This window comes from Battus philenor, unplaced genomic scaffold (assembly GCF_028537555.1).
Source record: "Battus philenor isolate CCGP_79_NKW_IND1 unplaced genomic scaffold, ilBatPhil1.0.hap1 SCAF_13, whole genome shotgun sequence".
Classification (NCBI taxonomy): domain Eukaryota; kingdom Metazoa; phylum Arthropoda; class Insecta; order Lepidoptera; family Papilionidae; genus Battus; species Battus philenor.
In genome coordinates, this window is record NW_027181675.1 from 9,202,737 (window position 1) to 9,220,326 (window position 17,590).

At 31.8% G+C, this 17,590-nt stretch overlaps 3 protein-coding genes across 4 annotated transcripts in view; 2 read left to right on the forward strand and 1 right to left on the reverse strand.

The window, feature by feature from the left end:
• LOC137933222 (integrin alpha-PS1-like) overlaps positions 1-1,469 on the forward strand; it is a 109,285-nt gene extending 107,816 nt beyond the window's left edge. For both annotated transcript variants that reach the window (XM_068777077.1, XM_068777078.1), the window contains one exon: positions 268-1,469. In XM_068777077.1, coding sequence (XP_068633178.1) covers positions 268-504 — 237 coding nt within the window. In that variant the 3' untranslated portion in view covers positions 505-1,469. The remainder of the gene's footprint in view (positions 1-267) is intronic.
• Positions 1,470-3,272: 1,803 nt separating this feature from the next.
• Positions 3,273-7,498, reverse strand: LOC137933584 (transcription factor 15). The gene is made up of 4 exons (XM_068777589.1): positions 7,322-7,498; positions 5,894-6,027; positions 5,125-5,213; positions 3,273-3,448 (listed from the first exon to the last, which is right to left on the reverse strand). Exons 1-4 carry the CDS (start codon positions 7,468-7,470, stop codon positions 3,407-3,409), a joined length of 414 nt encoding a protein of 137 aa, XP_068633690.1. The 5' UTR covers positions 7,471-7,498; the 3' UTR covers positions 3,273-3,406.
• A 3,543-nt stretch (positions 7,499-11,041) lies between these two features.
• Positions 11,042-17,590, forward strand: part of Duox (dual oxidase) — a 48,069-nt gene continuing 41,520 nt past the window's right edge. Inside the window, exon 1 of the mRNA XM_068777639.1 lies at positions 11,042-11,196. The gene's annotated coding sequence lies outside the window, so the exon portion shown is untranslated. The remainder of the gene's footprint in view (positions 11,197-17,590) is intronic.

Here is a 17,590-nt window from a genome sequence, read left to right on the forward strand (position 1 = left end):
AATAAACAATTCAAATTGATAATAACATTAGTTATCAAAACTCATTTTTGTATTGTTATCATTACGTTACATATTATTTGTGTGTCTATTGATTTTTCCACAGACATCAAAATCAAATGAGCTATATATTCACTTCTTTAAAACCGTTACACGTCTAACCAATTATCATGTATATCGATTGATTCATAATTATTTATAAACAATACAAACTTTTTTGATAACTCCTTTAAAAACATTTCCCCTAATAGAATGTTATATTGATTTCAGGTTGAAACAGTAGCGTATCCTGATCTGAAGATTAGCGAACCTACAGAGGTACCCTTGTGGGTCATCATAGTCTCCGTAATCGTAGGGCTCATAGTGCTGATACTTTTAATAATAGCCTTGTGGAAACTTGGGTTCTTCAAGAGAAGTCGACCAGACCCCACGCTTTCTGGCAACCTCGAGAAGAATAATCACGAGTCGAGTCCATTCATAGGAAGGGACAGAAACAACATTCGATAGCTGAGCGGTTGTGTACTTGGGACTTTAAAATCCAAACGTGGAACTAAAGTATAAGTACAATTGTTTTGTTTAAAACAGTGTACATATGGTAGACGTGTTCGTCGTTGTCTCTATTTATATGAAGTGTATGTAAGTTATAATTTATAAATATCATTTGACTGTGATGTCTTCGTAGAGGAAAAATTGCGTGTTTGTGATGTTGAAGTCACAGATGTTGTTTTGTTGATGTTTGAACGAACACTAAAATATAAAAAAAATCGTTTGTTTATTGCAACTGCATTTCTTTAGTATTTAATGTTAATATTAACTGTCTATATATTCGAATGAATATATATTCTTCTGTAAATAATTACTTGCCTTGACTTATTTATGAAGTAGAATTAGTGTACGTAAAGTCGACTAGATTTATTTACTAGTCAAAGAATTGTTATATCCTTAAATAAGATTTATTTTGCGATGAGTTAAAATGAAAGGAATAATGGACACAATCGAAAAGTATATTGTTTTTAATTTAATGACAAACTGAACTACTTAAAAATATTATCTACTCTCTTTTTGCGTACTTAATGTTAGTGATATACAAAATACTTCAATGTTTACGTTACACGTGGCACTTAGAGAACTATAGATATTTAATACAATGTATAACATCTTGACCCCTAAGTAGGCAAGAATATGTTAAGGAATGTAAATATTATTAATGAGGTTACTTAAGGTTTTATACTGTAATTGTGTTTGTTGAAGACATTATATACCACATATGGCTTCCACATTTTTATACATGACTTAATTGTAATCATCGCCAATATTGGACTATTGTTACATTATTTCGTAGTTTAAATTTAACCACCAATTAATAAAACTGGTTGTGACTAGTTTACATCCTGTCTCTCTTTTACCGTAACGTATTAGTTGATACGTTACCGTACTATCAGTTTATGGAAATAATAAAAAGGTGCCATTTATATATTGTTTGATTTATTAGCTAAATCTATTTCTGTACCTCGTCATCATCATCAACCGTAAGATATTAACTGATTGACAAGCCTCCCTCATTCCTGTGCCTATCCATATGTAATATACAAACTGATTGACTTCGGCGGTGTTTATCAACTTATTAGACTTTTAAATAATTTGCTAAAACTGAGTTTACTTTTCAAAAATATTCTGGCAAAAGTGAACAACAAAAATAAAATTAATTAAATTAGTACCTTTGAAATGAGAAGATAAAGTAGGTGCTTTTGTGATCTTTCACAAATATCCTCAAAATAATCTTTACACTGTAATAAGACTACTACTCTTTTTTAATAAAAATTATAATCTATGGTGTGATATTTTTCCACTGATAATTCTCTACATTTGGAACATTATAATAATACTGGAATTGTTTGCAATAACAAAAGGAATGTATTTTACCAAATAATGTCATTGCTTGGAGTTATGACCATTGCCCCCAGAACTAGGATGATTACAAAAATCTTCTATTTGTATGTTTCATAATTCAGAATAGTTAATTTAGTTTTGTAAATATGAACATGCATCAGGATGTTACAAAAATTTATAGTGAATTTCTTAACGTTGTCAAATCCGATATTTAAATTTTGGAAAAATTACAAGGTATCATAGGTTCACGAATAAGATGTAATAACCATTTTACCATTCCATAAATTTTAAACATACAAGTGTTAAAAACTTGTTTAAAAAGACAAATAGTTTTGGTAATACAGAACCTTGGTCTAAGCGTTAGTTGTTTGATTCGTGTGATTGATGATGCCTTTCCATACAGATAATGATCTGTTTTCATTTTAGTCCATAGACACCCATTGCAAGACCTTATGCCTTTAATGTTATCACGGAATATTATAAATAATGTGTGTATATTGTTGTAATATGGTATTTTGCCGACTTATTAGAATTCTGCAAAATAATTCTTCTAATTGAATAATTTTTATAATAAGATTAAATCTTTTCTGTGTATAATTAGTTTGTTCAGAAAATTTAGTAGGAAAACAGTTTTTGAAATGATCTTGAATAAATTTGTATACATATAAATCTATTTACCACCTAAAAATCTCTTTTCTAAAGTGTTTTATTGCTTGCGAGATTTTATGTAAATTACCTTTGGCAAAATTTAATTAATTATATTAATTAAACTTTGCTTTGCAGATTTAATACAGAACTAAATGTTACGTACAATGAATAAATGTGTTTATATATTTTTAACAAGCACAAGTTAATATTGAAAGCTAAATTAACACGAATGTTCTCGTCCCGAGACCTCGTGATATCACCAGCACTGGATCTTATCTGTTCACACGGAAACACTACAAGTGTTACGTGTCACTATAAATAAGAAAAGTGTATAAGCAACTTAAGTTCAAAAACATTTAAGTTCAATGTCATTTAATAATCTCTCGGCAATCTAATGAAAAAAAAATTAAAAGCAATTTTGTTTTCTTTAAATTATTCTTTTGTAATAAAGGTTAGATATCGTGATTTATTAAGTAATTTATTTGCATTTTTTCTTTCTTATACATACTCGTACATATTAATACATCAAAATTTAATATCTACATAAAAATCTAAAATAAATTTACTATCTCTATTTATTTTTAATTTATAAAACATCCATTAGAAATTTATATAAATACGCAAGTTGAATTTATATAATGATATAATTGTTTTAATTGTGACAAAAAAACCAGAAAACGATTTTTAAATAAATCAAATTCATGCTATTTCGTTCTCGAAAGTACATAAACGTACATTTATATAAATAAATATTTTTTTACAAAAAATCAGTATCATCAGATTTAACTGTTTGTTATATTATAAAATACGCGATGCGAAGCATAAAGCTTTTTGTGGACTAGGAACAGAATATTAAATGTCGCAAACCTCTTCAATACGGTTTGTCGTAGCCGTTGCGTGATTGGTTCGGCTTCTGGTGACAAATTTAATTTATTAAAATTTATCGATATTTTCTTCAAAAAAAAAACGCTCACTGCAAGGCAAAGGTCTCCCACAAAGATACGCCACGATAATCAGTCTTTTATTGCCTGCATCCAGCAATGTTTTACATATTTTGATATTTTATTATGTAATCTAAAATAATTATATTTTTCTTAAAACAAAGTTTTTTAATTATTGAAGGTCCTTAAACGCCTTAAAAGAAACAATGACCAGCTTTTTCCACACAATTTTATCCTTTGCTTTACTTATGATAGTAGTAACACGGTCTCCAGTTATTAAATTAACTTCATCAGATTAGCTAACAGGTGTTAATTCCACGTGGACTTTTACCGTCTGCTTTTCTTATGACCAGTAGTTGGTTGATGTTATCTGATTGTGTGCTGGCTATATGGCCAATATAACTAATGACTCTTTAATAATATCTTGACCTTGAGTTCGTGAGTCGTTGTCGAGAATGGATTTAATGGTAGGTCTTGATATCCATGGTATATGTAACATTTCGCATATTTTAAAGGCCCGTCCTGCTCTAGTCTGCTGCACGAATTAACTTTGTTTCACAGCCTTATAGGAATATCTCGAACACCAGCGTTTGCACGTGTATCATTTTGCTTGCAGAGGAGACGTTTCTGTCTTGCCTGGTTCGAAATTTTGATCTTAGCAACCTTTTTCGTTTTCGTATACCTCTAAATTTCCTTTAAGCAGTTTCCCTACAACCGATGGTCGTTGGAGTCGAACGATTTTCAATTGGCGACCACGAGCCAGTAGACGCGGCGTGGGTAGGCGCCCCACTAGGTGGACCGACGACTTAATTAAGGTGCGGGCAGCGCGAGATCGGTCTGCGTGACGATCTTTGGGGAAGGCCCATGCTTTGCAGTGGGCGTCCATCGGCCGAAAAGAAGAAAGAAGTAGTTTCCTTACTCGCTGATCATTGAAGTCTGGTACAAAAAATATTAATTGCGTGTTTATTCTAAATTACAATATATTAATTATTTTCGCCATTTTATCTTTATAACAAACTCCTACTTATATTAGTAATGACTTAAAAACGGAAGTGAATTTTAAAATAATTTTTCAAATCCTTGTTTCGCAAAGTCAAGGTTATTTTAAAGATGTTTTGAAGTGATAGTAAATGTTATTCGCCCACACGCCTTCGTGTAATGTGGCAAAGTATTGTCGTGTAGAATATTTTTTAATATAATTTTATCCTAGCAACAGCAAATAATACGTGACTGTGTTATTTAATCAGGGATGCACATCACTATCTCTTATCAAGTCTCGTCGATATTAAATTCGGTCACGATTGACAGCTCGAGCAGAACTCGCCTCAAGGATTGCTAGATACCGTTCTGTTACTTTATAGATCGTGCGTTTAAGGTACCTGAAAGTTTGGCGATGTTTTGATAAAATAAACCGAATTCTCGAGCTTAGCCGTTGCAAATAGGTATAGAGTAGCCCCTAATAGCGTGCTATCGCCTTGCTAATTAAACTGTAAATGCCATTGAAGAATATAGAGATCCGAAACAACTAACAAGAAACTGTTCATGTCGATCTTGGATGACATTTTAAATATACTCTTAGGTAATCAGGTTATGTGTTACAACGTTGGAAATTTTTTTTTCAAAGAGGTTTTATCAAAAAAATAATCACCTCTTTCTTAACCGTAGACCAGCAAAAGGTGCACAGCGATGTGTTCTTACAATTAACATTTTTTTGAAGGCAAGGTTGGTCCATTTCACCTGTAACAATGAACAATTGACAATCTTGGTAAAACTACTATATCTTGTCATAAATAATACATAATAACGAATTAAAAATAAATTAATTATTGAGACTATTTTAGATTATTTGAGCAAATTAATAACGTACACTATGACTTATATTAATTATGTATTGACGTTGCCGTCCGATTGCTGCATCAATCTTTATAATGCAGCATGAGCTTTCAGTTTCTTTAAACGTTTTCTGTGTCATACTTGTAATTTACGAACCAATATCACTGTAGATGCTTGAGTAAAAATTAATATAATTCTAACTTGAAGAATAGCGTTTTCTTAGCGAACGCTAGCGAACGCTTATGTCTTAGTACCATCTACATTGTTATCACACTATCACTATTGTAGGAAATATATATGATAGCCCCGTCCAACAATAGCAGTCCTATGGCTAAACTGATAATGACGATGATTGTAGTAAGTCTACATTTCCCAACAGCTGGTCTTTTGCCCTCCTGAATTCCTTCCAGCCTGTGCTTCTTGTTTGTTACGCGCTACCTACTTTCAACAAGTAAAAGAATGGGGCTATGCAAATTTTAGAGTCAGAGCCATACAAGTCATCGTATCTTATTCTACATTTCATTAATATAATCGCTGTATATATCTATTCCGTATGTTTTAACAGTAAAATGTTTAGTTAGTACCTGTATAAAGTTGGTTGTCGAGGTGCGTGATGTAGCTGCCGGCCAGTCTGAGGATCTCGATCTTGCTAAGCTTGCGATCAGGCGGTTCCGTCGGGATTAGCAGCCGCAGTGCATTGAAGGCCATATTGACGCTGCTTAGAAACCATACGGATATTTTGATAAAAATTTTAATCACACAAATATTCTACTGAAAACGAACAAAAAAAAATAATTTTTAGCTTTTCTTAAAGAAAGAAATTACAAAAAACGAAATACAGAATTTATGAAAGGTCTATTTTTTAATTCCTTTAAATCTTTATTTCTTTATTAATCAGTTAATTAGTAGGCGGGAGTATAATACATATTTAAAAAAAAAAATTTCACCTCTTATCACCAAACATATGTAAAAACCGTGGTTTTTCCGCACAAGGGTCATCAGAATACAATAATAAGTGTTATCCACAGTTTGGACACATTTTACAATTACTACTACTATTACTACTATATAAACCTTACAGATTTGCAAGTCTGCTCTTCGCATAACATGCAAGAAGCTTTTTAATGGTATATAACCAGATCTGAGATGAGACTCACTCAAGATGATAATTGAATAATTTCTACAGAGTGATATAATACCGGGTAGTGAATGTTCGGCGATGCAATTTAATAATGTAGAACAATCGTAAAATATTATTTATACTTTTACTAACACGTACTGCTAAACAAGTCAGTGGTATAGGATATTAAATATATATATTTTTATTTCCTATTTTGCTATAAAATTTTTATTCAAATATAGACTTATGTCTACATTATATCCCAGTAATTCAGATCATCATTATTGTTATCACATCAACCAACCACCGCAAAGTATATAGGACTATTCTAAAGATCACCTCGATGACGGATTTTACGCAGTTCGTTTTAAATTGAAACACGGGTATTGTAGTAATCTCCAGAGGTTAAAAGTCCTCCGAGCGTAATAATGGTGCCAAGAGACAATTTAAGTGGAAGGAAGAGTTATTTATCAGGACTACCTTTTCTTTGTGGGAAGTATAAATATTTTAACATAACACATTAATGTCTACCAATGTAGTGCGCAGTGATATTTACGTCGGAGAAAGACTTCATTTACCATAAAACATGTGACAAGATCATGTTATCTGCCTCTTTAGGCTAGCTTTGATCAGTGAGTTCTACCATTATTAAAAATAAAAAGTCAAACTTTACCGCACTGTACACAAACAAGCCTTAAACAAAGATATGCCATAATAAATATTAATTGAGATAAAAAAAAGTCGTTGGTGATGTTGCCAGCCAGTGCTCGTAACTGTTTTTAAGTAAAAATTGTTACTTTATTTATGAAGCAATCGATGTGATAGTGACGATAACAGGTATTGAATTTAAGACTTATTAAAGATTCACATAATTAAAATAATATTTACTAACTTTTGCGTCCTGTCGCGTTCACGAGCATTCGCTTGACACCTTTGCTTTGTGTTTGGCACTGACTGTAAGGCATTTGAAAATGGAACTGCATGCACTACATTCTTATCCCAACTGTCTTCGTTGTACTGGCAGTTAAAATAATTATCCATTTAAAATTCACTGCTACTTTTTTATTTGTGGACTCCAGTCAGCGTGGAAGTGTAAAGCGTACTAATCCGAGTGCGTGTTGTAGGTCCACTAATAAGTGTCCCGATGAACATCGCTCATGAAGGAGTCATTTAGGAAGAACAGCGCGCGCCACAGACCCGGCTCTTAACCGATAATTGTATAAACAGATGGCTCTCGCTTCAGTTCGTTCGGGTCCGAATTTATGTTACATAAAATAGTTTTAAAGTTTTTTTTTTTACTTTATTTGTAGCAGGCTGATACTCTGGTTTTTTATTTGTATGTTTCCGAGTCTTTTGTATTTGAGTTATTGATTTTTAATTTTAGAATAAAAAGAGTGTATATATAAAATAAACACATTAGAATATGATCTAATAATAAACAAGAAACACAAACATACTGTTGCTAAAATTTATTTTGTTAATTCATTTGTATTCTTAAGTTAATTTAATTAAAATTAAAGCTTCAACTTATAGAGTAGATTAAATTATTTTAGATAAAGTATTGTAGCGTATATGTAACATACATGTTAAAACATTTTGTAGCTTAAAAGTTGTTAAAATGTCTAATTGTTAATTAGAGATAATAGACTAGATCATCTTAGATCATCATTATTATCGTTATTTGAACCATACCAGTCCACTGCTGGGCCAATGTCTACCGGAAGGTTTCAACAGTACCAGTTGAAAGCGGCCTGCATTCAGCGTCTCTTCAATAAGATCATTTGTCTACCTTGTGGGTGGACGTTCTACGCTGCCATTGCGGTTTAAAATCTTAAGTTTCCATTAGTTCTGCATGCTATGTGACCTGCGCACTGTTACTTTGATTTGATTATCCACTGGGCTATGTCGGTTGCTCTCATTCCTGATTTGTTCTCGTAAAAAAATCCTGAGGACAACCCTTTTGTGGCTCATTGAGTGACATCTCAGATATACATACGATAATTCATTAAGCAAAATAATGTGTTCAAAGTGTAAATATAAAAATTTCATTAAATATTTATTACATTATTATTCAGCCTTTAAGAAAATTTAACTCGAAAAATTGTTAGAATATTTAAAGTAAAACGTTTCATGGTAGAATTTGAATAATAAAAATATTCGGGTCGGTAATCCGGCCCTGTCATGGCGAATGACTAAGTTGTCATCAAGAATGTAAAACGCGGATTGCTCCCCAGTGCCTTGTCTCTGTTAGTTTAAGCTAACTACGACAATAAATATTTTTAATTACCTCAATGATTTCTGAACGACTTGACTCACAAATTTCTTCAGATGAACATTTATGTTCTAAACAACTAGGCGTTGTATAATAACCAGCTTCGGCTGTTTAAACATTAACTATTGACTATTAACTACATGTATAAATATATTTTTATATACATAGCATATACATATAGTGCATTTATATATATATATATAAATAAATGCACTATATGTAAATATATATATATATATATATATATATATATATATATATATATATAAACATTTTATCAAAACAACAAAATATGTGTAAATCTTTCTCTTTTCTGTGTATACAATTTTATTTTTCGAGTTATCGTACAAGAGCAGTGATTACCCAGCGGTAAAGAATTAGGATCGACCATCGCGGGATCGATTTTCGGGGTGCAATCTCATGTAATTCGCAATTCATTAATTACAAGGGATTTCCAATGCTTACAAAAAGCTTTCAGAAGATGGGCAGCGGCATGATACAACAATGTGATCGCCAACTAGCCCGTCATGCGCGGTGACTATGGTATACCCCCCATATATATCTTTGGAGGAGGCCTATCTTCAGCAGTGGGCGTTTATCAGCTGAATAGATATAACAAAGCCCTCTGGAAGGCGAGGTGGAATCTTTATATGTAGTAAACGGTTTGAGTATAGTATGAGTTTAATGTTATCATTAATATATCGTTTAAGTGGCGACGAGCTAGTCATGTAGCACCCACAGCAGATGGCCACAGGTGCCTTAAGTATTGAAGAATAGACAACGGATCAGTAAGCGCAGGGTAGGAGGTGGAGCCATAAGGTGGACAGACGATTTAGTTGAGGTCGACGGAAGATGCTGCATGTATACCGCTTTCAACCGGTTATTTTAGACATCTATGAAAGGGGCCTATGAACCTTTTGTGGCTGAAATTATGATGATGATGATTTACATCTTTTTCTATGAAATTATAGGTTACTAGTTTGATTTTATTGTAATGATCTTATATGTAAATCTACTTTAACTTTTAATTTGAATTTATTTCGAGGTCTGTTTTATATTTTATTAAATAAAGTAAAAAAAAAAATTAAATTCCGAAAGGTATGGTTGTACATAAAATACGATTGCCCTCCATCGTTCTTCCTCTCTAGGGATATATTTCGTGGGAATCTGGTTTAATTAGTTGAATTGTACGAGCGGCACTTCCAACGCAGACATTTGTTTTCATTTACAACGTTAACGAGGTTTCGCAACAAAAAAATATCATGTGAGACAGTGATTAACATCTCTGTTTACATTACTATTTTAATAATGAATGTAATACACATGATGTTTCGAGTGTAAATTACATTAAGGAAGATTCTTTATTTTTAGTATATATATACTCTTCGAATTTCGTCAGCTTTTCTCATCAGCGGTTCTTTAACGAGCTATGAGCCCTCTTAATTGCTCAACACCAAATCAGGTGATGAGTTTCGTAGATAAACAAAAGTAGTCGAAATAGCCCAGCGAAGTAAGTTGTGGTGAATGCCGCTGAGGTTTTAAATTTCTAAAGCGGAGACCACGTAGCGGCGGGGTAAGGTCGTTAGAAGACGGTGCCCAGCTGTGAACGTCATATGACCAAAATGATGATGATAACATGAAACAAAATTATTTCAAAAATATTGTCTGTTAAATCTATTAACGAACCAAGCCCCAAAGGGGTCTAAACCTAGAATTTTTTACTTAATATTATATTTTATAATAATTAATCTTAAATTGAGTTAACGGATTTTGTGATTAAATTACCGTAGTTTTTTTTTCATATAAGTAATCACCTTTCTTAAACATTTTGATATGTGTATTTTTCTGTACGAACAATAATATTATAACCCTATTTAATATAAATACGACAAGACAAGGCAAGACGTTTTTTTAGATTTTAAAAATAAATACTATATTAATTTAGGTTTACGTGGTTTTCCACGCTCATATTTACTTAAACCTTAATTTAAATATTTAACTAACGCACACATTAAATTAGAAATGAAGTAGATATCAATGTAAATGCAAAAATATTAAAAGCGAATAATTTCGAATGTAGCATAAATTCAAAGATACTGTAAATTAAGATGTAAATGGAGAACACGACCACACGTAGGTAACAGTGCCCGATGGTCAAAATCGCGAAGATGCTCAAGCATGTGTTGATTTTGCAAGCGACGTCACCTCCCCCCTACAGCGCCGCGTCCAACCCGCACGGTCGCTCCACGGCCGAGACTTTCTCCTCCACGCTAGAGAAACGATCGAGTCGCGAACGAAAACCCGCGCCAGACGATCGCATTTAGCGACAACTAAACCAAATATCGTGATACTTCCGCCTTCGAAGTACACCGCTTTCGCTCCGTATACACACGCGAACGTTTCGTGTTTTCAAACACTTAATTCAACATCCTCCGGTCAAATAATCAGTGCGTGTGTTGGTGGGAGCCCGAAGAATGCCTAATTATTAATTAGAGGTAAGTAAGATCGCCTTTCTACTTCCCAGTGCTTGAGACGATGACATTCGATGATAAGGTGGGCGAAGAACTCTAGTGAATGCAAGGACGGCTCAATTCACACCATCGGACATAATGGACGAGCACTTGTCCACTAACGCATGCTTTACAGCAAGTTTAAGATATCCCAATCCATACGCAAAAATCTTTGCTTTTAAATTTTCTCGTAGTTTTGTTATATTATTTACAATACTTCTGAAATTTTTAATTCAATTATATAATTTGAAATTGTATTTCATTATGTTTTTTTCATGTCCACGTTAAAAGAATAAAACTCTGATTACCTAAGTAACTCAAGTTTGGAGGCAAAAAGTATCTAAAGTTATAAAAATATTATTTGATTTATCGATTTATAAAATTTGTAAATGAGTGTAGTATCTTCTTTCCAACAAAACTATTTATTGAAATCTGTTCTATGTACAATGAAATTAAACTTGTATTGTATTGTCAATACATTTCTTAAGCCTTCTACTATATTTATATTTTAATCTCAACAGTTGTCTTGGAGGGTATTGCTTATTGCTATTTATCGAACACCCACCTTGGCGCTGCTCTCATGGATAATGCTAACCAACTATGTAACATTATATGTTCATTGGTTAAGCTGTTGACCGAGCACATGGAGCAATTCATGAATTTTAGTTATTTATTTGCCAAAAAACAAATAAAATCTTAGTACGATCTTGTTGGAAATTAATTAATCATTGCTGTACTTTATTAGCAGTTAGCAAGAATCAAAAAATTTAAAATCCTTGTATATCTAAGCTTTCTTAGGCATTACCATGTGGCAAAACTTGATATCAATGAATCGGGTGTTGTTTAAATAAATTTTGTCTAAATCTTCATCTTAATTACAATTTTAATTACTCTTAAAAAAATTACTTAATCTTAACCACTTCTGATTTATAGTAAAAGCTTATTAATACTCCCATCCGTCAATAAGAAATCCAATAAGCAAGAATTCTTCAGCAATCTACAAGTCACTTGAGTTTTATATGATATAATGGCTTTCCAAAAAATTCTGTCTGTGCAACTGGTAATATTAAATTTATTTATTGCCCTTAATTGTGAACGTATCACGAGAAATGAAATCATAGAGTTATCATACCATAGAAAATTACATTGAGCGGTCTTATCACTCGAGGCAATTCATTAAAAGCATAAATTAGAAACAGAATACGGACAAGCAGTGGGTAGTCGATGTGTACGTTATGAGATTCGAAAGAACATAATTGTGTATCGTTAAACAAAAAGATTTTGATGTGACATTATAAATGTAAAGAAAAATGTGTCGCAAAATGTATTGCTAAATATAAAACTTGAGAAAAGCTTGATTACTTCGGCTTTTTTCCATAACTTTAGGAAGGTTGAAGAAAAATTAAACTATTATAACTATTATTGCTAATGGTTTCTTTTCAGAGACAAACAGCAGAATAAACTAAAATACTTTTCACTAACTGTCAAACATTTGACGCCAATCAAAATCAAAAGAGGAGTGTTAGGATCCCATTAACCAAAAAATATTATATATTATAAAAGCATTAAAATATGATGATGTTCTGTCTAAATTCTTTACACTATACGTGATAAAAAATATTTTATTTAGTAATCTTGTTTATTAATAAGACATTCAACAAACAAATAAATTAATAACTCTGGATTACGTTTTATGACAATAATCATTTTTTTTATTACGACAGGTCAGTAATTTTTGACAGTACGAAGTATTTCGGGGCAGCTCATAGAGTAAATATATTATTTAAATCCAGGATTTTTATATTTAAAAGAGTTAAATGCGAGATGATGAGGCATTTATATTTTTTTATATTTTATAATATCTAATGCATTTAGGACGCAAATGTTGAATTCTTGAGCTCTGAGTTTGAAGCTGTTATAGCTAAAAAGTTAACAACCTCGAAAATCATAGAATATAAATTAAATATACGAGATTACCAAACCTTTTGCCATTGGATTGACATTAATTGCTTCTGTCTTGTAATTTTACTAACGCAAAACAGAATATTTTTATTTTATTATTATAGTTTTCAGAGTAATAATCTTATAAATACTGTATCTTAAGTAAAAATAATCAGGTAATTGCAATGTTTCAAACATATTTTAAACACATTTGCATTAAGAATAGCTTTGGGCATGCATAACATGACAGGAATTATTATCTTTTAAAAACAGAAAAATTATTAACTTATTTTACGTCTCAAGACTAAACTACTCGTGCAGAAAAAGTCTATAGCTAAATTAGAGGGAAGATCATAGAATTTAAAATGACGTATCATTTAGACACAACCCATACATCAAAACTACCATTAGTTTTGCGCCTTAAGCTAGTTAAAGGACATTTTAAATTGATCAGGCATTCATCTCTCTCCTGAGTACTTACATATTTACTGCTCTATCCGATATTTCTCATAAGAACTTGTATAATTACCCCTCTCTCTATTTATTGTTTTTGTATATACGACAATTTTCATCCTTCATTAGACTATTTTAATGACAAAAATGTCGTTATAATTCTAACTGATGATTTACACATTTAGTATCAGTCTTGCAAAAAAGATTAAAAATTAAAGACAAGGAACTAATGCGCGCTGCTCATGTACCTTATGGAAATACGTGTGATTCATCGAGGATCTCCGTTGACATCCTGCCAATGACCTATTACAATGACTTGGTGCTGTAAAACGGACTTATGATACACACAACCCGCGGCACCGTTATTTCAAACCGTATTTGATAGCGAGTTATTTTACTGACGTCATAATAAGCTCATTGTTATATATTTCCAGATTTTTTACATTACTGATTGTAAAGTTGATAATTAAGATTTAATACCTCGTAAAACAACGTGCTTTTATATCTTGTAAAATATATGATATAAGAATTTGAGAAAAAAAATCTTGAATGGATAATGGATATTAATAAAAAACAAACAAAACCTATTCGCATTAGCATACTGGGTCAATAAAGTTCCAATTAAGTTTAATCGACAACTTTGCCCTCAATATAAACACATGTATAGTAATTATCAAAGTGATATATATTGAATTTCATAAGGCAATTACTGTCCAATAGTATTTTGTCTATTAATTTTTACCTAGTATGTGTTATTTTAAATACAAATTAAAATTTATTATAAAAGATAGCACAAGAAACCTTCCAGATTTATATTTGTACCAACAAAGTTTACATTAAATTAACAATGTTTAATTAATGAACAATATCCAAAAATGGTTTCAGAAATAATAAGTAGCGTAAACATAATATAGTAAGGAAATCTTTTTCAATATTCGTATTACTACATGTTAAAATTAGTTAATATTTGTACTCCCATAAAAAATTCGCCTGCCGTATTCCAATATAAAAAATACATATTTAGAGTGATCACTTTATACAGGCTGATTGGAAATAGACGTAAAAGATTTTTGCTGGTAAATGTTACATTTGCCTCTTTAAAGCTATTTTATATATAACCAATCAACCTGTATATTCCGTTTTACTTTATAAAAAGGTACATTTACCAACTACAGGAGAAACTTAAGAAAATTAGAAATTTTTATATAAAACTTTGGCTAATTTCTTTGCTGATTAAACGAATTCATTGAACGATGATTCATAAGACCATTCACATGACCCATTGTCACAAATTTCTTTTTTTTTTAACTTCTGCAACACAGATTTCAAATTTTAAGCCATCTTTTAACCAGTTTAATCAGCCATCAAATCTAGTTTCCAACGAATTTCTTATTCGTCTTTTGGTTGGAAAAAGCACGTGACTGTGACGTATTCGTATATCATCCCACATAAAGAATTCGTTAACATTCTACAAGATATTTATTAGGTTTATTTAATTTAACAAGTAATTATTTCTGTTACATCTTGATATTAACTTGTAAAATAGTCGTTAATCGTAGGTCTAGCATGTCAATTATAAATAGCTTAAACGTATCGAAAAATTGGCACAGAGCGGCGGAAAAGTATGCTGAGAATGTAACTAAGTAATAGCAACGTTCCACTGTATTCATTAATAGCGTTATTAATAAACATTAACAGGATTTAAGGTATATAATTTAGATCTGTTTAATATCGATTGTTATTATCAACTTTACCCACTAATCCAGGAGTGTTGGAAAAAGAACACAGATGGGCCTCTTGTCAAAAATACGTGACGGAGGTCGTAAGCAGTTGACGTTGCGATTTCAGCGGGTAGTTTAAAATTTATAAAAGTGACATAGTTCATACATTTCTTATTTACATACATGTCATAAGATGTGGCAACAAAACAATATGGTTAATATTTTATATATTGGTTACGTTTCACAATCCCATTGAAAACATTTTACGTCGATATATTTGCTGTTTACCGATTAAAAGGATTTGAACTGAAGGTTGTTTACTTTTGTTATTATTTCATACACCATAATAAGCGAGGATCCATATGTTTTTGCGTGTTCTACTAATGCTGATATAGCATCAGCATTAGTAGTAGTACTATACATTTCATACATGTTATTTTACTATTTTTTTGGTATTTTTGATCCTTTTGTTATGCTCATTTAATATAAAATTTAGATTATACATTTTTAAGCAAAATTAAAATTTAAAACATTTTGAAATTTATCATTCATTATGTATCTTGTTTTACGTTGGGGCCGAAAAGTTCTCGGTGGCGACCATACTAAGTAGACCAATGACATAATTAAAGTCACGTGAAGTGGCTGGATGCGCGCAGCGAAGGACCGGTCATCATGGCGATATTAGGGGTGGGCCTATGCCTCGCAGTGGGCGTCCATCGGCTGAAAACAAGAGTATATGTACATAATTTGAATGTATAGAATCAATGACAATTTTATCATTACTTGCAACTACAACACATATCTTTAAACCTATTTTATAATGAAGAATATAATATTTCCATACATTTTGTAGACTATTTTTAAAAGTTTAATGTTTAGTGACCTATATTTGCCACCGTAAGCCAAGAGAAATTACATCTTTTAATAAATGAGCAAATAAAATCTTTTGTTAAGCATTTATTGATCATTAGCCAAGCTTTCGGATTAATCCGAAAGCGGTAAGCCAGAAATGAGAGGCTCATATCAGACACAATCTATCAGCGTACTAATCCGTTAAAATTGCATGTAACGTAACTGCCCGAGCTACGGTTACCAAGGAGGCGCACGAGCTAGTTACGTAAACGAGGTGTAGGCTTTGTGCCTTCAGCGCTCAGCTCCTCAAGCCCGCGGAATTTGTAAACGTTAATATGGCAAAAGTGTAAATTCAGACAAAAAAAAATTCACATGTATTGTATTTCACATGTATTGTATTTGAATCTGTTTGCGCGAATGTGTCCGAAACGCATCGTAATCAGTTACTCGATGATCTTTTTATGTTAGTCACTAAATCGTGAGTTTAGGGGATCATGGATTCGGATTGTTTTATATTATATGCCCTTTGAGCACAACCGCTCCGGCGATGTGAACAATGTATAATGCTCGTTGTTTCTTCAAATAACACACAATAACATAAAACAATCAATCTTAAATCTGATGGGTCTTCGACTGACTTGTACTTCGACATTCATTCGAAGACACAAGTTTGGTAAGAAGGCCTTGTTAGATGATTTTATGGGTCATAAGCACGCACCTCTTACTAAATGCAATTATATGTTACCTGTAATTTTTTAATCTTATGTTTTGGTCGCTTATCGGCCCCATCATGAGAAATTTACAGAACCGTTTGTTTCATAGATTGTATTTACAAGAACGCTCAATGGTATAGATATTATAACAACGTACAGATGTCGTATTAAATATTTATGATATTCAATTTTACATGTTAAAAAACATTTTTTTAATTACTATGCGTATAAATAAATGAAGGTATTGCTCAACTTCCCTTCTTTAGAGATCTTTACGAATTGTAAGAAAGATAAGACATTCTATAAAGTAAATGTACGTTTTTGCCACGCACTGTTTACGATATATGCATTTTCATAAACAACTCAACTGTCTTAATTCTCAGGTGAAACAGTCACTTGACCTGATTGCTGTGTTATTGGACTGAATTAAATTTAGCTTTTAATTAGCATATAAAGCTGCATAAATATAACGAACTTTTGTAGCTTAATAATTGGTGATTTAAAAACAATTCTTGTACGAAATTATTTTAATATGGTTTTTTCTAGAAACCATAATATATTAAGGGTGAGGTTCATTTTATAACTTTTAAAACGTCTGTATCGAAATTATGTGGCGATGTTACTTCAAAAACTAACAATGGCAATTATTGTTTAAGTGTTAGCGTTAGGGGTTTCAGAGATTTTGGGTTCAACAGGGGA

Coding starts and splice junctions, on each gene's coding strand:
- LOC137933584 (XM_068777589.1), bottom strand. CDS start 7,470: ATGGATAATTATTTTAACTGCCAGTACAACGAAGACAGTTGGGATAAG. Junction 6,028..7,321: donor GAACGCGACAGGACGCAAAA/GTTAGTAAATAT, acceptor ATGGTTTCTAAG/CAGCGTCAATATGGCCTTCA. Junction 5,214..5,893: donor CGACAACCAACTTTATACAG/GTACTAACTAAA, acceptor TCATTGTTACAG/GTGAAATGGACCAACCTTGC.